Source organism: Sceloporus undulatus, chromosome 2 (assembly GCF_019175285.1).
Source record: "Sceloporus undulatus isolate JIND9_A2432 ecotype Alabama chromosome 2, SceUnd_v1.1, whole genome shotgun sequence".
NCBI classification, from domain to species: Eukaryota; Metazoa; Chordata; class Lepidosauria; order Squamata; family Phrynosomatidae; genus Sceloporus; species Sceloporus undulatus.
In genome coordinates this window covers 16266200-16286417 of record NC_056523.1, presented here as the reverse complement: position 1 = coordinate 16286417, position 20218 = coordinate 16266200, and the positions used below count along the sequence as shown (strand labels likewise).

At 41.4% G+C, this 20218-nt stretch overlaps 1 protein-coding gene across 1 annotated transcript in view; it reads right to left on the bottom strand.

Moving 5' to 3' along the window:
• The window catches only part of LOC121923936 (tripartite motif-containing protein 10-like), a 15940-nt gene extending 2486 nt beyond the window's left edge, over window positions 1-13454 (bottom strand). The window contains exons 1-6 of the mRNA XM_042454889.1: window positions 13041-13454; window positions 6453-6548; window positions 5483-5713; window positions 4846-4868; window positions 4082-4197; window positions 3289-3342 (exon numbers count right to left, since the gene is read on the bottom strand). Of these exons, the coding sequence (XP_042310823.1) occupies window positions 3289-3342; window positions 4082-4197; window positions 4846-4868; window positions 5483-5713; window positions 6453-6548; window positions 13041-13454 (934 nt within the window). The remainder of the gene's footprint in view (window positions 1-3288; window positions 3343-4081; window positions 4198-4845; window positions 4869-5482; window positions 5714-6452; window positions 6549-13040) is intronic.
• Window positions 13455-20218: the final 6764 nt, after the last annotated feature.

The following is a 20218-nucleotide window of genomic DNA, read 5'->3' as shown; positions in this document are numbered from 1 at the left end:
ACACACACACACACACACACACACACACACACACACACACACACAAACCCTTACATCTCAACCCCAAGAAAACATATTGGCCAGCATCCTTTTGGTGAATATTGATGGTGTAAGTTGGACTTAGTTATTGCAATTCACTTCTTTAGTCAGTGTGGAGGTCAGAATTGTCTACTGATCCCTCAACAATCAAACACTCCCCAAACCACCAATTTTTAGCTGCAACCCCACTCCTGAACATAGCCATATCCTAGGCAGTACACAAGAGCAGCTATTTTCCATAGCTGGACACAGAGCAACGACACAATCTGCAGAGTCCTCTGGAAGATTCCTAGAGTCACATGTAGATGCTTGCTGTAATGCATCTGGCTATAAGAAAATGACTAGACTCTTGTCCAGTGCTCTCCCCTTTATTCACTGACCAGGAAATGGACTGAGTTGATGATGGCTGCACCTGAGAAAAGGTGGGTTGGAGAGTTAGGTGGAAGACTTTCATAGATGTATATTGTAACTGCAGGCTTTTTCACACATGGCTTTTAAATCAAGATAAAAGTTGAAAAATTGTGCCTTTGGTGATACCTATCACATGAGCCTTATCATCACTGCTTTGTCTTCAAAGCATTGTTAGCGCATATATTGCCACTGGTGGGGAAAACCCACCAATAAGCTCCCAGTCACACAGCAGTAGCACTAGTCATAAGGTGCGGTAAGTTACTCCTGTGGCAGTTCTGGGATTGTGTTGTCACATGGGGTCAATGTTGTCTCCTTTACCCCCCTTCCCCCTTGCTAGTCCAGAACGTTTTTGTTCCAACTTTCTTTTCTTTTCAATTGTATTAGCATAACTCTGATATTGTGTTAATAAACAAAACACATACATACACAAAACTCCCAAAAGGCACAATAGTTAGGTCATAGGGCAGGAAGGCAGGGTTTAGGATGATGGCAGATGTAACTGCAGGACCAGCAACACCCCAATCACACTATTAATGAAATATGTGATAGGGAACTTTATAATAAAATAATAATAAAATTTTTATTTATATCCCGCCCTTCTTGCGATCAGGGTGGCTTACAACAGAGATTAAAACAATCCATACAATACAAAAGATTAAAATACCAATACATCAAATATTCAATAAAAATAACAGACAGAAAAGCCCCATAGCCCAACCTCTTGGCCACGGAAGAGGAGGGAGGCCCACAGGATTTTATTCGGGGAATGCCTGTTGAAACAGGAAGGTTTTCAGGTCCTTCCTGAATTGGGCCAGGGTGGTAGACGAGCGGAGCTCGGTGGGCAGTGCGTTCCAAAGGGCTGGGGCAGCTATGGAAAACGTCCTCCGAGTAGTGGAGGCTAACCTAGCCCCAGGCACCTTCAGTAGCTGCTGCCCGGACGTTCTGAGGGTGCGAGGCGGAATGTACGGGGAGAGGCGGTCCTTTAGGTATCCTGGGCCCAAGCCATTTAGGGCTTTATAGGTGATCACCAACACCTTATATTGAGCTCGGAAGCGAATAGGCAGCCAATGGAGGTCTTTCAAAACCGGTGTTATATGGCTGGTCCTGGGAGCACCAGTGACCAGCCGGGCTGCCATATTCTGCACCATTTGCAGCTTCCGAGTTTGGTATAAGGGTTGCCCCATGTAGAGTACATTGCAGAAATCCAGTCTCGAAGTTACCAGAGCATGTACAACAGTTTCTAGGTCCCTCTGGGCCAGGTATGGGCGCAGCTGGCGAATAAGCCGAAGCTGATAACAGGTGCTCTTGACCGTCGCATTCACCTGAGCTGTCAGGTGAAGCGACGAGTCAAGAAGCACCCCCAAACTGCGCACGGAGTCCTTCACAGGGAGCGTGACCCCGTTCAGGACAGGTGGAACCACCGCCATTCCTGGACCAGGAGAACCTATCACTAGTACCTCCGTTTTCTCTGGATTCAACTTGAGTCGGTTTTCCCTCATCCAGCCCATTACTGACTCTAGGCAGGCCACGAGAGGAGAGACGCCATCCCCAGTCACTGCATCAGTCGGAGACATAGAGAAGATAATTTGGGTGTCATCAGCGTACTGATAACCCCGCGCCCCATGTCTCCGGATGATCTCTCCCAGCGGTTTCATGTAAATGTTAAATAGCATGGGAGTCAGAATGGCTCCTTGAGGGACCCCAGTTTTAAGGGGCCTCTCGTCAGAGCACACGTCTCCCAGCTGCACCATCTGGGACCTTCCGGAGAGGTAGGACCGGAACCACTGGAGCGCAGTGCCCCCGATCCCCACCTCTGCCAGGCGTCCCAGAAGGATACCATGGTCTATGGTATCGAAAGCCGCTGAGATGTCCAAGAGCACCAGCAGGGACACACTTCCCCTGTCGATGCTCAGACGGAGATCATCGACCAAGGCGACCATGGCCGTCTCAACCCCGTAACCCGCCCGGAAGCCAGTTTGAAATGGGTCCAGATAATCCGTTTCATCCAAGACCGCCTGAAGCTGGATCGCAACCGCCCTCTCGATCACCTTACCCAAAAATGGTAGCAGCGAAACAGGCCGATAATTATTATATACCAGGGGGTCGAGGGAGGGCTTATCACATGGGACCTAGAATGGGCCTGTCGCATTCCAAAAAGGGGGCATGATGAGAACAGGATGGGACTAAGAACAGATTTTACTGCACAGAGGAATGCCACCGTTGCCGCTGGATGTTCCCATCGTGTTCTACATCCATCCCAGAGGGGGATATTATTGAGAACTGTTCAAAAGCACTCTCAAAAACCACCTCCTCTGGGATGGATGAGGAATGCAATGGGAAAGTGCGGCGGCAGTAGTGGTGGTCCTCTGTGTGATAAGATCCGTTCTTAGCCCCATCCCGTTCTTGTCACACCCCCTTTTTGGAACGCGACGGGCCTGTTTTAGGGCCCATGCAATAAAGTTCAGGACGTGCTCCCAAACTGGTATGTTCATTTCCTTTCATTGACACAATCATGGTGAGAACAGGGGTCATGTGATTAAGTCCTGCATCTCCTAATGCAGGATCAGAGCCAATATCTTTTGCTGCAAAAAAATAACTACTGAAATAAAAATTGATGTTGATTTACAAAATGTCTTTAGTAATTCTATTGAAGGTAAAAGTGTTTAAACTAAAGCTGGACAACCTATGTCTTATTGCAATTCCATAAAGATTATACTCAATTAAATAATCTCACAGAATGCCTAATCTCCCAGGGTTAGGAGAGTGGCTTCTCATAGACCCTGTCTCAAGATCCATCATCATTAGAATTTCCTTTCTCTTTCAGTTCCAGAAAATTACCTATGTTGATAGTTTGGTCCAAATCAATTGTGTTCATTGCTTGCTCCATAGTATCTGTTGAACAGGAAAAACGGTCACAAAATTAGTCACTGTAAAAGATACAGCAACAAGTGACTTAATGAACAAAGCGTCTTTTTTTAATACAGAAAACTTGCCTATATCAAAATTGAAATTAAGATCGCATTGTTTGCAATCTTGTTTTATTGTTTAAATATGAAAGCAGGCACCCAGAACACAAATTTTCATATAATTTTTATATGCTAATTTATATACATATAAATATGCTTGGGGATTGTCTGCATGGACAAAAGGCCCATCTTCCCTCTAGTCTTGCAACATCCCCTTTGGATAACACAGGCCAAAATGCTTGGGCCAGGATCGGACTGGATCCTGGCAGACTGGACACAGATCTGGTGGATCTGGTGCAATCCAAGGGTAAATGGGGCTTAATTCAGTCAATTTGTCCCTGGTTTGATCCGGAGTTTCCTGAAAACCCCATGGCAAACTCTGGTGAATTACACACACCCCTTACCTTACTCTCTCATTACTGCTACCAAAAAGCCCCTCCATCACTATTATGTCTGACATTGAAACGGGGTGCCTGGCCATATGGATTCCATCTCAGGCAGCCTAGAAGAGGACCCTGATCTTTTTCAGATGACTTGTGGATCTTTGAAGGGAAACCTAATTCCATTTAAAGAAGAATCAGATTTCCTTTGCAAGTAGTCTGGGAAACTGAGCACTGCAAGAGACATGTATCCATTCTCACAGCTCCTTAAGCCACTTCTGTTACCTTGAGAGTCCATCAGTGCCTTTTTTAGATCAGAAATTTTCTGAGCATAAATTCTGAGTCTCTCTTCCAAAGTAGGAAAATGGTCCACCATATGCCCTTCTGAATTCTTCTTGTGCCTGCAAGACAATATGGTCATGTTGGAGGTCCAGTAATAGGGCATAATTCTCCAGCAGGCTTGTAGAGTTAAATAGCAGACTGCTAGGCTCTCAATAAGTATTCTATTATGGCTGTGCTCCCAGTCTGCAATGTTTAAAGTGTAAGATCTTGTGAAACTATATAATTTTATTTATTTATGTATCTCTCTTTGCTCCCAGATGCAAATCCCAGATACCAGAGAGCCAACATAACATAGTGGTTTGAGCACCGGATTATGAATCTAGACACAAAGGTTCAATTCTCCATTCTACCATAAAATCTGTTGGGTGACCTTGGACAAGTTGCATGTTATCTCTCTACAGCACCATCGGTTAGACACTCCACACCAAATACAAATCTACATGTTATCTCTCTACAGCACCATCGGTTAAAAGGATCTCACATACTAGTGACTGGTAAGACCTCCACAGTAAAATTTGAACAGCTGGTTTCATGTGGAGTTCATTACAATCAACTCAGCTCAAAACAGAATAACAAAGGGAAGCCATGAATTTCACATAGCACTGAAGAGAATAGTATCATCATTTGTTTTCACACACAATCCAAAGACACCAAAACTTCTTCAGTCAATGAGAAGGAAAAAGAGGGTCATAGACAGAGCCACATACCTGCTTAAGACATTTCTGATGTTCTGAAAGAGAAGAAGAGAGAAACAGGTCTCAAAGACTGAGTAAACAGTGCTTTGTGCTAGGTACTGTTGGAAGTAAAAGAACAACAACCCAGCAACACATCAACATACATAATAAGGACAGGGGAATGAGGAGAGATGGATGGTCAGGTGGAACTTGGCTGTGTTTTCTAAGTAACTGTGTTAAGCAAATCACTCTACTTTTAGCTCATTCCTGGAATCTATAGTGTTGTTATTTTACTTCTGTTAGTAAGAGGTAGTCATGCATATGGATTCCCACTAATACGTCCGGCAACATTCCCCATGTATTGATGCTAGTCTGAGAGGCTTCTGTAGCCAAGTCTAGGATTTTTGTCTTGCACTATCTTTGAATGGATTTCCTGGATTTCCCCCCATTTTTACCAACTATGCATTTCAGAGTAAGTTACTTTTATTTAATAGCCACAAAGGCAACACTAGCCTGCTGTTATCTGCTGGCATAAACACCAACTCACCTGAAAGAACTAGATGCAAAGCCTTTGCTTTTCCTTCACTGGGGAAAACAAATATTGATCCAAAGCTCATATGCTATTTATTTATTCCAAGAGACCAGGTGGAGGTTTTGTTGCAAAGCTCACCTGCAAGAAATCACTGGTTGGCTGCTGGCACATCCCTTCCATCTCTGTGATCACCTGACTGAGTTGCAAATTCTCTTCAGAGAGCTGAGTAAGTTTTTCTTCCTCTCTTCTCTTGATCTCCATTTCTAGATTTTCCAGCTGATTTAACCAGAAGTGCTTTTTCAAGTCAAGAAACATCTGAATTCCCTCAAAGGTAGAGATGACCTTCTGCTTCTTTATTTCTAACTCTGTCTGTGGACAGACACATATAAACGGAAGGAGACGCAACAAGAGAATGTGAGTAGGCGGTTCAGTCAAGGGAACCTAGCTAAAATGATTGACCGCAACAGTCAATGCTGTCAATATTCTCAGTGTTTTTATAGTTTTTGGGTGCAGAAAAGAGATTTTGCAATTGTCAACTGCAAATCTAACAAATCTGAAAAGGCAATTTGACTGAACCAGAATGAAAACTGGAACATATCTGTGAATTATTAGGCCTGGTTCAGATGATAACATGGACAAAGATGTTCTGCTATGAAAAATAGTGTGAACACCAGCAAAAGAAAAAAGCTTCTGTCCATCATCATCATTGTCACTGTCATCATCATACTTGTTACCTACTTTGGGGAGGTAATAAAACATATTATTTCAAAACACAGCAAGAAAAGGACACTTACAATCTTGCAATTTATTTTTTTATTTATTTAAAAATATATTTCTGTGGCTCTTTTCCTGAACTTAAATTCTAGATCTGTTATTCTGCACCAACAGCTGGGGTGCTTTTTGTGTACTACCTTTAACATGGAAGCCATCTCTCATTCATATATGGGAGGCACACCAGGGCTTTTGGATATAAAGGGCCAGGTCATGGAAAAAACACCTATGCATGCCAAATTCAAAACATTATTTTGATTCACAGATGGAGGACATAAAGAAGTCTAACTCTCAACTTACAGATCCAACCAATGGGCAATTCATAACAAACACTTACCAAGTATTCCTGTACCCTCTGCTCTATGCCCAGCTGCATGTCTTCAAGCTTTTTCCTCTCATTCTTTAGAGATTTCAGATGCTCCTTGATTTCCTCCTGCAGGAAAGAAAAAGTTGTTTGTTCTGTGCCACCAAAACCATTTTGTGATTTGTGCCAAGCACGGTGTGTGTGAAAATGTCTGTATCCTAATTCTAGTTTCAACTTCATCAGATACATAGACTGGCACAAACTTTTCAAATTGTAATTAACCTTATCAAGTTTTATTACTTAATGTTTAATACTTAGAGAAGAAAGACAGAGAAGGGAAAGAAGGTTTAATTCTCAGGAGAGCATTCAAACCCAGGGTAAAGTGGGAAGTTATATCAGTACTTGTTGTGTTTGTGTTGTGTGCCTTCAAGTTGTTTCTGATTTATGGCAATGCTAAGGTGAACCTATCATGGAGTTTTCTTGTTAAGATTTGTTCAGAGGAGGGTAACCATTGCCTTCCTATGAAGAAGATGTGAAAGTGTGACTTGCCCAAGGCCACCCAGTTGGTTTCATGGCTGAGTTAGGAATCTAACACTTATCTCCAGAATCATAGTCCAACACTAAAACTACTATGCCACCATCTGATAAATTGGGGTAAAAATGTCAAGCCCAGAAGTAACTTTCAAACTCTGTCCCTTCTCTCACAAATTCAGTCTGTGAGATTGTAACTTGTGAAGTAGTGGTATGTGATTACTCAGTCATAAAGTCTGAGAAGCCAATTATAAAGTAACCCAAATTTATTATAACAATGAACTTGACTGTTAAAAGGTTATGCAATAAATCAACACAATATCTGCAAATACATGAACAAATGAAATCAGCATGCTATTAGAATTGTTTACTAAATAAGGTAGTGAAAGCAGAGCAGTGATGAAAGCTGACAGGAAGAAAATTGACACATTAGCAATGTGGTTCAGGAGGAGTTGTCTATGAATACCATGCACTGTTAAAAGGACAAATGATTGGGTCAGTGAGCAATTTAAGCCTGAATACCTGCTCCTCCCTCTTACCCAGTTGTTGCTCCCAAGGTGACTGGGTACAACAGAAGAAGCTTCTCTCCTGTGAGGAAGGACTCTCAGCTATTCTTTGATGGGACAAAAAGGGGTGCAGCTGGCTCCCCATTTTTCTCCATTGGAAGGACTATCAATCTGAGAGAAGCGAAGGACTCTTTTGAAGATTAGATACTCTTCCCTCTTCTTCCCCAGAGATGTGCCTTCCCCACACAGCTTCCCAAAACATATTTCTTCTTCGATCTCTTCTCTCGGCCTGTTTGACAAAAGGCAGCACAGCTCCACCTTTCCAGTTAAGTCCCAGCAAAATTCTCAAAGATTACAAATATGAACTGTCCTTTTTGCTGTCACTTCTTGCCCACTGCCATGTGCTCTAAGTCCTCATCACTGCCACAACCCTAAAGGCCATTGGTTCTCCTTATCTTTCTTCTATGCCATTACTTGGACTGAAGCCTTTCAACTGTCCCCTTGTTACCCAAAGAAAGGTATGTGGGGGACGAGACAGGATGGGGGTCCCCACCATGCCAGCTTCACTTTAAATGTTGGGGGTATTAGCTTAAGCTTGCAAGAAGATGGGTGACTTTAGGGTTATTGGAACTTGTGTATAACAGTACTCACTGAGGAGGAGTCCAAGTTTGGGTGAATTAAGAAGGTTTTATTTCAAACTGTGAATGCAATCAAACACATGATAATAATTCAAATAGACACAGCATTCAGAGCTAACTGAAATGGGGATATGAAAATTGGATAGTGTCGTCTGAGAGGTAATAATTACCTCTCCAAAGACTAGACCATGGAAAGCGGGAGTGGCTCAGACTGGGGTCTGATGGAGACACAGGGAGTGGAAGAATCTGTACATACGAAGACTAGGTTTAGGGATCAATATTTATAACTGATAACTAGCTTCTGAGGGTTTGTCTGATGATCTCTTGCAATGTAACAAGGACTTGATAGTTTTCCCCTGGAATTGACAATGGGATTCTGGACTGACTGATGGATGGCTTTAACTTTAGAGTAACAAAAACAGTGATTGGATTAGGACAACTCCAGGATGCAAGGATAGGGAAAGTTGGCTGGGGACACAACAGGGGGGTGGAGCAAGCATTGGCTTACTGTGTCAATGCAATGAGACCTCCTTTGTCTCTTCTTCTTTGGTGCAAGAGGAAATGCAGAAGGACTTGGGTTAAGAAGAGGTGATCGGTATGGGTGCATTTAACGTTGACTGAAGCATTACCTGGGTTGTACACATGTTCCTGGGTCTGCATGCCTTTCTCATAGGACCACTGGGTGTTCCAGAGGTCACTGTGACCTCTTAAAAACATGCTTGTTCCAGATATGGAAATATGAATATCCCTGCATAATGTAGGGTATGCATGGTGTACTAATACCCTTTTCCCTCTTTGCCCCACAACCTTTCCCCTCACTGCCACATGGATCTTTCCACTGCCTTCAGGCGGTGGTACCACCCACTGTGGGAATCACTTGTCTAGAATAACAGAGGGCACTAGGGTACTGTCCTGTGAGGCATCTTAATGTGTGTGCAGCAACGGTGGCATGGCAGGGGGCATTAGACAAGCAACATGAAGGGTGGAGAGGCATCCTGTCCAAACCTTTGTTTTATCCTTGTACCATAACTGTTTTTGATTAAATAATTTCCTCATTTCCACTTCTGAGATGCCTCTAATAAAAGTATGCATAATGGATGTAATGAATATTGCTGATCATATGCCTCTCTCTTTAAATTTTTAGTTTTCAGACTGATTGAAGCCACCTGAGCTTTGATGTTTTAATGCTTCTCTTCTTAAAAAGGAGACCTTTAAAACACTGCTGTCCATTGACTACAGGATTATTTTAATACCAATGAGAGATAAACTAGTTGTATGACCGAATGGGATGCGTGTGAGGGTTTTTTATGAGGGGAGAATAATTAGAATTCTCCTTCCCATGAATTCATTGGTTTTTTAAAATAAATTTATTAATGAAAAGGAAACACAATGACATTATACAACATGAAATATGACATAACAAAGACATAACAAACATAACAAATACTTCCTTATAAAGTCCAATAGTCTGTGATATAAAAGTTTCCATACATTCATACATATTTAAATTTGTTTAATCCACTGCTTGCTGTTTTAACTTCTAATGTTTTAGAGCATATTTCTTGTTTCCTCCTTATAATACTCTGTGATAAATTCAAATAGATTTCTTTATATACTTATCTGCATAAAGATATGCTTAGTTTTACTAAATAAAATAAGTAGTTATTTTCTCAGCTTTAACATGATTTATTAATGGCTCCCAGCATTTTTTCCCCTTTTATTCCAGTCTTTTCCTCTAAGAAGGTAAGTTTGTCCAGTTCCATGAACTTCATCAGTTTCATCAACCAGTCTTCCCTTGTAAGATTTTTTCCCCCTTTCCATTGTGAATTCATGAGAAGAAACTTAGAATAATGAGAAGTTACTCTGAAAGAGGGTGTTACTACACATTCCCATTCCCGATCTTTATCAGAGTTTGCCAAATACTACATGTGAATTGATTAATACAGCTTCAGCGAAGGCAGATATTGCTTCAACTTGTTTGGGTTAGTCATATTGGAAGGTGCTGAGAGACAAATATGACCTTGGCATATTGCCTTGTACAGCAAAAGAATAATGCCTGCAGTTCTTTCATAAGGTTAAGAAGATACAGTTTATACATCTTCTGTTGATATAAATCTATAATTTTAAAGTTTTATTCTGAATAAAGGCAAAGGACATTTGAGACAGGTTTTAGACCCATCTTTTAGTTCCCTTAACCTTATATGTCTAGAGTCCATACAACAACCAATTTCTTGCACTTTTGTCCATGAAATTGTGAAACTGATTATGAATACTGAAGAAATCATTGCCAACATCAAAGGCAGTGAGCTGACATGATGTAGTGGTTTTAGTGTTCAAATCTATACTCAGCCATGGAAACCCACTGGGTGACCTTGACAAGTCACACTCTCTCAGCCTCAGAGGAAGGCAAAAACACACATACACACACAGCGTGAACAAACCTTGCTAAGAAAACTCCATGATAAGTCCCTTATAGGGTCCAGAAAACCCCATCATATGGTTACTTTAATGTCACCATTAGTTGGAAATGACTTGAAGGCACACAACAACTAATATAAAAGGCATATAGCAATGCTAGGATCTGTATCAAAATAGTCCCGAAAATATCAAAGGACAAATGTCTTTTGTAGTGGCTCCCACTGACTGCTGCTTTCAGACTCTGGCATCAACATGGCAGTAGGAGTGGCATCAGAAGGGGCACTTCTTGCTGGCACAGAGGAAAAGTTTGCCTATTGCTGTAGCCCTGTAGTGCTCTGGATGAAGCCAGTGCCTAGAAAATATCTTCTTCCTTAGTTGAGGAAACGATCTCCTAAAAGAAATCTGGATCTAGCAGTAGGGTTGGTTGACTCCTCTGTGTTGCCTCCCCTGCAAGTTAACTGCTACTGCTGCCTCAGGGCTGATTGCTGTTGTTAGCTTTCTGCAGAGTGCACCCACTGACTTTACTGTTGAATGGTGAGGAAACACTTATATAAAACCAGGCTGCTTTGGGCTACTCCAGTTCAATCAAGATTGGGCCTAATCTACAGTGGGCCCTTGGTATCATCTGGGGTTTGAGTCCAGGATCCCCCTGTGGATACTAAATACTAAATTCTGCGGATGCTCAAGTCCCATTAAATGCAATGGCATAGTAAAATGGTGTCTCTTATATAAAATGGCAAAATCAAGGTTTGCTTTTTGGAATTTATATATTTTTAAAATATTTTCAAACCATGGGTAGTTGAATCCGTAGATAAGGAATCCATGGATACAGAGGGCTGACTCCACTTCACTATTGGGGTTCCAGGTCTTGGCCATATCAATCCCAGTTAGGGTTGTCAAGTGTGTCTTATTAAAATGCATGTCCCTATTTGAGGTCTAGAAAACATATAGGGCTGGCAGATGCTCCTTTTTAAAAGGGGCATCCCCTAAGACTAGAAAATGTATAGGGTTGGCAGGTGCCCCTTGCTATAAGGGATGCCCCCTATTTTAGGACTAGAAAACTTATAGAGCTGGCAGCTATCCCTTATAAGAAGGGATGTCCTATACTTGACGACTAGAAAACTTATAGGGTTGGTAGGTGCCCCTTATTATAAGGGATGTCCTCTGTTTGAGGACTAGAAAATATATAGGGCTGGCAGGTGTACCTTATTATAAGAGATGTTTCCTATTTGAGGATTGGAAAGCTTTCCTGTTTGTGGGTGTGTGTACATATAATCTACATTCCACTTTCCTCCCAACATGGGATACAAGGCAACATACAGCATTTTTAAAAACAATACAATTTTTAAAAACTCTTACTACAAAGGTTAAAACAAGATTACAGTAACTAAATTTCTATTTTAAAAACAGCATTAAAGGCACAAGTTAAAAGCATAATGAAATAAAAACAGTGTACTCCCATTAAATGTTTATTTGTCACATGCACTAAAAACCAAAAGCTTCCTTCAAGAAAAAAGTCTTTACCTTCTGGAGGAAAGACCACAGGGAGGGGGCCAATTGGACTTTCTGAGAGAAGGAGTTTCATAACTTTGAAACTGCCTGTTTATTGCCTGTTTATTCCTGGGATAATTGCTCTTTAATCATGATGTGTGTGAAAATGTTAATCGTGAGTGTGTGATTTTCACACAATTTTTGCTGTTCAAACCCCTGATTTTGCCCATGTGATAAAATCCTGAGAAAAAAAGCCTTTCCCCATAGATCTTTGAGCACCGACAGGCTCATATAGGGAGAAAAGGTTTTTCAAATAGTCTGAACTCAAACCATGACTGAATAAGATGTCTAAAAATCCTGTATTTTGGAATGAGGGGCCTTCATAAAGACAGAAATGTGTGCATCATGTACTTAATGAATGTGAGCAATAGAGGCTGAGTCTCCCTTATCCAGAATTCTGAAATCTGAAATGCTCCAAAATGCAAAACTGAGTGGCTGAGATAGTGACACCTTTGCTTTCTGATTGTTCAGTGTATACAAACTTTGTTTCATGTGCAAAATTGTTAAAAAATATTGTGTATAAAATTACCTTCTGGCCATGTGTGTAAGGTGAATATGAAACACAAATGAATTTTGAAATGAAATGAAATATGGGTCCTATCTCCAAGATATTTCACTATATCTATACAAATATTCCAAAATAATAATAATAATAATAAAAATTATCCAAAATCCAAAATACTTCTGGTCCCAAACATTTCAGATATGGGAGATTCAATCTGTATGTTAATTTTCCAGAGAAAATACATGGCTAAGTGAAATCAGCACTTTCATTAGGTATTTCAACAGAGCACAGACTTGTTAATAGCTACGGCCTGATTGTCAGTCCTGCTTGTCACAAATCTTCAAGTGACTCTTATTGCGATTATGAAAACCTGGCAATCCCAACCCCAACCAAAACAACACAACAGAATCCTCCATGAAAAAGGAAACCATGTACTCATTGTCCAGAGGCATCCACCGTGATGATTTCCTACCTTATATTCCTGGGAAATCTCTTCTATAGGACATACATTGTGATCTCGGTGATCTTTGGATTTGTCACACACCACACAGATGGGGCTTTCATCATCATTGCAGAAGAGTTTGAGGGGGTCCAGATGCTTCTCACACAGTCCCCACTTTCCTTCTGCCAATTTCTGCTCCTGCAGTTTCTTAGTGATTTCTACAATATTTGCTAGCTTCCAGTTTGACCTAAAGTTCCATGGCCAAATGATTTCTTTGCACTGAGGGCAATAAGTGTGTCTTCCAGATTCCCCATAGTACTGGGCAATGCACACCTGACAGAAATTGTGTCCACAGTCTGTCGTCACTGGATCTTTGAAGTAATCTTGGCAGAAGGGACAAGTCGTTTCATGGCAAAGCCCCCAGATGGGACCTCCAAGTTCCATGGCTGCCTCTCCCTGAATTATGGGAATAACCACACTGTTAGTTTTACTTCTGCATTTAAACAGAAGACTGGGAGACTCCTCTTCTGGCACTGCCTCAGGATAGAGGAGGATCCTCAATGAACTAAAATCTGCAGTGTGCCAAAAAGCTGGAAGAGACCATTGAATAATGGTCTATCTCTATTCCTTGATCCAGAATGGCACAGTGGTTTGAGTACAGCTGACCCACCATATCTTTGGGCCAGCAATCCATGGATTTGACCACCTTTGGCTTGGCATGCCCCATATTCAATAGCAGTGTGTGAATGTGAATGTTCTGGCATGCACATGCGCATATTACTACCCACTGAATAATATGGAGCTTTATTATATGCATTTTCCTCCATCTATAGGGGGTCCTGGAGCCAAACTTCCATGGATGGGAAGAGTGCATTATCTTCCGTTAGGATTCTGGGAGATGTGAATTCAAATCTCCATTCAGCATGGGAACCCACTGGGTAACCTTGGGTAAGTCACACTATCTCAGCCTAAAAGAGAGGCAATGACAAACCTCCTGCTATCTTAATGATTCTTAATTGTATGATAAGGTCATTATAAATTGGAGTCAACATGAAGACACATAGCAACAAAGATTATCTCAGCTAATATAATGTATATTTATTTCAATACTGAACTGCTCAGGAAGATGAGAAATGACCCAACCTCTTGTTGAGTTAAGCCTTGAGCTAAAATACTGCATGGAAACTTGTTCAACTGGCAGCCATGGGGGGGGGGGGGGGGAAGAGGAGAGGCACTTTTCAGATTGGGTGCCTGTCATTTTCTTCCTCTGAACTTAAGAAGGGGACTATTGCAGCTGTGGGTCCTCCTGTTTGCTTCCCCTCCTCTTTCCTTTCATGAGATCCTCCAAAGCAATCTGTCTCTTCCACTCCCCATGAAATACACTCAAGCACTTCCATTTGCAGCAGCCATACAGGAGTCAGTGCAAGGAAGAGGGAAGATCAGTGTTTGGAGACATCCTAACTTATATCCATGGCAGAATTCATTTAAAGAGGTTTTTCTTTTAAAATGTCATGGAAATAATGCCGTAAGAGTGGATGTCAAGCTGCACAGTTTCAGATGTAGCCATAAATCAAGTTAAGAAATTTAGACTTCAGTAGTTAAAATGCAGCAAACCTTTATTTTTTTTTTTTAATTTTTATTTCAGATTAAAAACATTCATTACATGTTACATAACATACACATGACTTTGTACAAAAATTACGAAACAAGACAACTTCCCATCTTAATTTGTGATACTGGATGCGTTGATAAATTTACCTACTACAATCTCTTACCTTAACATTTATGAACATCTAGAAAGGTGTACTAGTAACTCTAACCTTATCTAATTTTACCTTTAGTATATATACAGTTCTGATATGTCTTACCCTTTACTTTAAGTTTTGGTTATTAACTCGTTGTATATACTATCCTAACTAGTATTCTTCCTTTGTTTTATTGTCTGATTACCTTTTGATCCTGTTACCTACAAGTCCTAATATATACTTCTATTTCTTCGTTTACTCAACTGAAGCTATCTTTCTTAAAAAAGGTTGGATTGCAGATAGTCTGAACTCCAAGACCAATAAATAGTGATAGCGGATGTTCTAATGAATCCTGTAAGTTTTGAATGAGGGGCCTTCAAGTGAACAGGCAGGAGGGTAGTGTGGCACAGACACTGTAATGATGTGAAGGGGGCAGGTATTGGAGGCGTGAGGGGTCTCGCCTTAATAGCGCAAAATATGGGACGTGACACATCTGAAATGCTCCAAAATGCAAAACTGAGTGGCGTATAGATAGGACACACTTTGCTTTCGTGATGTTCAGTGTATACAAACTTTTGTTATGTGCAAAATTGTTAAAAATATGTTAGTAAAATACAAAGACCTTCGGTGGCCATGGTGTAAGGTGAATATGAACACAAATGAATTTTGAAATGAAATGAAATATGGGTCCTATCTCCAAATATTCACTATATCTATACAAATATTCCAAAATAATAATAATATAATAATAATAATACCAAAGCCAAATACTTCTGTCCCAAACATTTCAGATATGGGAGAGTCAATCTGTATGTAGTGTTCCAGAGAAAATACATGGCTAAGTGAAATCAGCACTTTCATTAGGTATTCACAGAGCACAGACTGTAAAGCTACGGCCTGATTGTCAATCCTGCTGTGCACAAATCTTCAAGGACTCTTATTGCGATTATGAAAACCTGGACAATCCAACCCCAACCAAAACAACACAACGAATCCTCCAGGAAAAAGGAACCACAGTACTCTTGTCCAGAGGCATCCACCGGGATGATTTCCTACCTTATATTCTGGGAAATCTCTTCTATAGGACATACATTGTGATCTCGGTGATCTTTGGATTTTGTCACACACCACACAGATGGGGCTTTCATCATCCTTGCAGAAGAGTTTGAGGGGGTCCAGATGCTTCTCACACAGTCCCCACTTTCCTTCTGCAATTTCTGCTCCTGCAGTTTCTTAGTGATTTCTACAATATTGCTAGCTCCAGTTTGACCGAAAGTCCATGCCAAATGATTCTTTGCACGGAGGGCAATAAGTGTGTCTTCCAGATTCCCCAAGTACTGGGCAATGCACACCTGACAGAAATTGGTGTCCACAGTCTGCGTCACTCTGGATCTTTGAAGTAATCTTGGCAGAAGGGAAGTTCGTTTAGTTTCATGGCAAAGCCCCAGATGGGACCTCCAAGTTCCAGGGCTGCCCTCTCCCTGAATTATGGGAAGAAACCACACTGTTAGTTTTACTTCTGCATTTAAACAGAAGACTGGGAGACTCCTCTTCGGCACTGCCTCAGGATAGAGGAGATCCTCAATGAACTAAAATCTGCAGTGTGCCAAAAAGCTGGAAGAGCCATTGAATAATGGTCTATCTCTATCCTTGATCCAGAAGGGCACAGTGTGTTGAGTACAGGACCCCCATATCTTTGGCCAGCAATCCATGGATTTTGACCACCTTTGGCTTGGCCTCCCCATATTCAATAGCAGGTGTGAATGAATGTCTGGCATGCACATGCGCATATATACTACCCCTGAATAATATGGAGCTTTTATTATAGGCATTTTCCTCCTCTATAGGTGGGTCCTGGAGCCAAACTTCCATGGATGGGAAGAGTGGCATTATCTTCCGTTGGATTCTGGAGAGTGAATCAAATCTCCATTCAGCATGGAACCCACTGGTAACCTTGGGTAAGTCACAACTACCAGCCTACAAGAGAGGCAATGACAAACCTCCTGCTATCTTAATGATTCTTAATTGTATGATAGACATTAAAATTGGAGGTCAACATGAAGACAACATAGCAACAAGATTATCTCAGCTAATATAATGTAGATTATTTCAATACTGAACTGCTCAGGAAGTGAGAATGACCAACCGTCTTTGTTGAGTTAAGCCTTGAGCTAAATACTGCATGGAAACTTGTTCAACTGGCAGCCATGGGGGGGGGGGGGAGAGGAAGGCATTTCAGATTGGGTGCCTGTCATTTTCTTCCTCTGAAACTTAAGAAGGGGACTATTGCAGCTGTGGGTCCTCCTGTTGCTTCCCCTCCTCTTTCCTTTCATGAGATCCTCCAAAGCAATCTGTCTCTTCCACCCCCATGAAATACACTCAAGCACTTCCATTTGCAGCAGCCATACAGGAGTCAGGCAAGGAAGAGGGAAGATCAGTGTTTGGAGACATCCTAACTTATACCATGGCAGAATTCATTTAAAGAGGTTTTTCTTTTAAAATGTCATGGAAATATGCCGTAAGAGTGGATGTCAACCTGCACAGTTTCAGATGTAGCCATAAATCAAGTAGAAATTAGACTTCAGTAGTTAAAATGCAGCAAACCTTTATTCAGTGACTATAGAGATATCTTGTCATTGGCTAAATGAGCCAATGGTCATTGGCCAGCAATGACTGTTGTGAACACTGTTACTTTCCCACTGAAGTGGTACCATTTATTTCTTGCATTTGCATGCTTTGACACTGCTGGTTAGCAGAACTGGGGACTAGTGACAGCAGCTCACCCATCATGCAGCACTCAGAGCTTGGAACTTGCCAACTTTCCAACCTTAGGATGTCAGAATTGGCATCTTAACCACAAGCTACCACAGAGGTCCTATGCCTCACCAAACTGCAAAGCACGGGTTCCATAGGATAAAGCCATGGATTTAATGTGGAACATAGCACTACAATTATCCAGGTGAAAAGCCATTAGTGTTGTAGTCTTTGGGAGGTCACTAGAGTTTTTTATATATAGATATATATACCGCTATTCCAAAGATCAAGCGGTGAACAGCAAGTGAGCTAATTAGCAGTAAGCTAATTTGCCCCAACATCTGGTTACTCATTTAGCACCTCAGAGGATGCAAGCCGAGTCGAGCTTGGCCCTTTTGCTGGTCTTGAACTCACAACCTTGTGGGTTAAAGTGAATGTTGCAGTACAGGCATTTAACCACTGTGCCACCAGGGCTCCTGGAAGTGGCATCAAACTACTAATAGGGCTAGAAGGTAAATTCTGGGTTTCAGAGCTGTTTTCAGTTCATTCCATTACAATGCTTTACATTATACACTTGTTTTTTTAGCTGGGGCCGTTGTAATGAAATGGGCCTTTTCACCTAATGAAATTAGGTGAATCTGTCTACTGTACATGTGGGTTTACAGGTTTTTTAAAAGAGTTCCTGCCAAAAATAAAAAGTAATTACATTTAAAAAATCTATGAGCATAGAAAGTAGAGGACTAATTAGAGGGGAAATAAATATCACAAGTGCTAGTGTTATATAACCAGACTGGAGATGGAAAGTTCAACTGTTGCCAAAGATAATAAGAGATACAACTGATGAGAACATCTCAAGAAACCAAACCCAATCAGACATGGACCTGGATTGCTGCCATTTCCCACTTTGTATCTAAAAACTACAGCTGGAAATTAAGCCTGGCATACAAAAGAAGTCATTGCGCTGCCCTTCTTCCCCTCCCCTCCAGACAGCCACGTTGAGATAACAATAATTGGTGGATTATTTGAGCTTTCATTCGGATGACATATCTCAGGAGTGGCCCTGATCTCCACCATAGAAAGCAATCATGTGTGATATACATCACGTTATCATGTGATTTTGCATGTTGGACCTGCAGTGGCTTCGGATCAGAGCTGCAAAACCCCGTGTGATAAGGGCCAGAGCCTCCTTCTTTGGAAGTTTTTTAAACAGAGTGGATGGCCATCTGTGGGAGTACAGTGGTACCCGGGATACGAAATACCCAGGTTACGAATTTTCGGATACGAAAAAATCCCATTGGAAATCATTGTTTCGGGTTCGAATGTTTTTTCGGGTTACAATAAATTTTGGTGCTTTTCCGGCTTTTTCGCACGAAACGCGGCTTTTCCCATTAGCGCCTAGGCAATTCGGCTTACGAAGGCTTTTCGGTTACGAAAGCGGCCGCGAACAATTACTTTCGTAACCCGAGGCACCACTGTATTTGATTGCATTCCTGCATGGCCCTTGGGGTATTTCCAACTCTGATGCATGAATGATCAGTAGAGTATCACCTGTAACACCACACAGCACATTCGTGGCCCATTACAAGTGCATGGATGGAGAAAACATGTTGTGAGATTACTCTTGGTTCTATGCATTTTTTATGTTCCTACAAGGGAGAAATGAAGAATAAGCCAAGCATTAGGGGAAAAACAAATACCACCAGTGGGCATTGACTGATTTCTTTTTAGCAAGATTTCGTTCTTAATTTCAAACAGGAAATATGTTACCTAGTGTGCCTTTCTCTTGAATGACAGGCTGTGAGCAATATGCTTGGTGCTTAATGCATAACGCTTAACACAAGTCGAGTCTCCCTAGTCTCAACTTTTGGCCTGGAAACGCAAGGCCTGGAGTGATCCTAGATGGTCAGCTCATTTTATCTTGTTTCTACTGAGCAGAGTAGAACATGCTCAATGAAAGAGATCTACTTCCATTCCTGACACTTCTGTTATACATTAATGGCATTCCATTAGATCCAACAGGATATCACTCCCACTCTTGAAACGTTTTTTTTCTAGGCAGGGAGCCAACCAGAATCAATCTGGAATGGGGGATATGCAGCAAAATTTCCCCCATGCCCTGAGGGGAGCAGGGTTTGTGGAGACCTCAGCCGGAGAGTGGGAGATCTCCTCACATGAAGAACTAAAGCTTCAGTCTCTCTATCTGGAGTTCTGAATCCAGATGCTCCAAAATCCAAAACATTTATCATGTGTGGCTGAAAGAGTGAGGTTTGGGAGAGAATGGAAGATAGAAATAAAAATTATTATTCAGTATATTACTTATGACTGGGTAGTATGTTCTTCTTCTGATAGGAAGAAGAGGAGAAGGAAAGGGAGACAATAATAATTGGCAACACATTGATCTCTATCCTTATTTGACTACTGATCACGTGACAATTTGGGGCATGATTGGCATCTGAAAAGATGAAGAGCAACTGGGGCTTACATAATCTTACGTAACTTTAGTCGGTGGCCTACTACAGCACTGAGATAGAATTAGGAAATATGGACCCTTCAGATGTTGTTGTCCTGCAACTTCCCCAGCCATGAACAAAGGAGGAGGAAGTAGAACTGCAGTCCAGCAACATCAAGAGGCTACATGTTCCTCGTTCTTCAAGTTGAATGGCAGTGTACTTATGAACAGGGTGTCACTAGTGGTTGTAGGAAATTCAG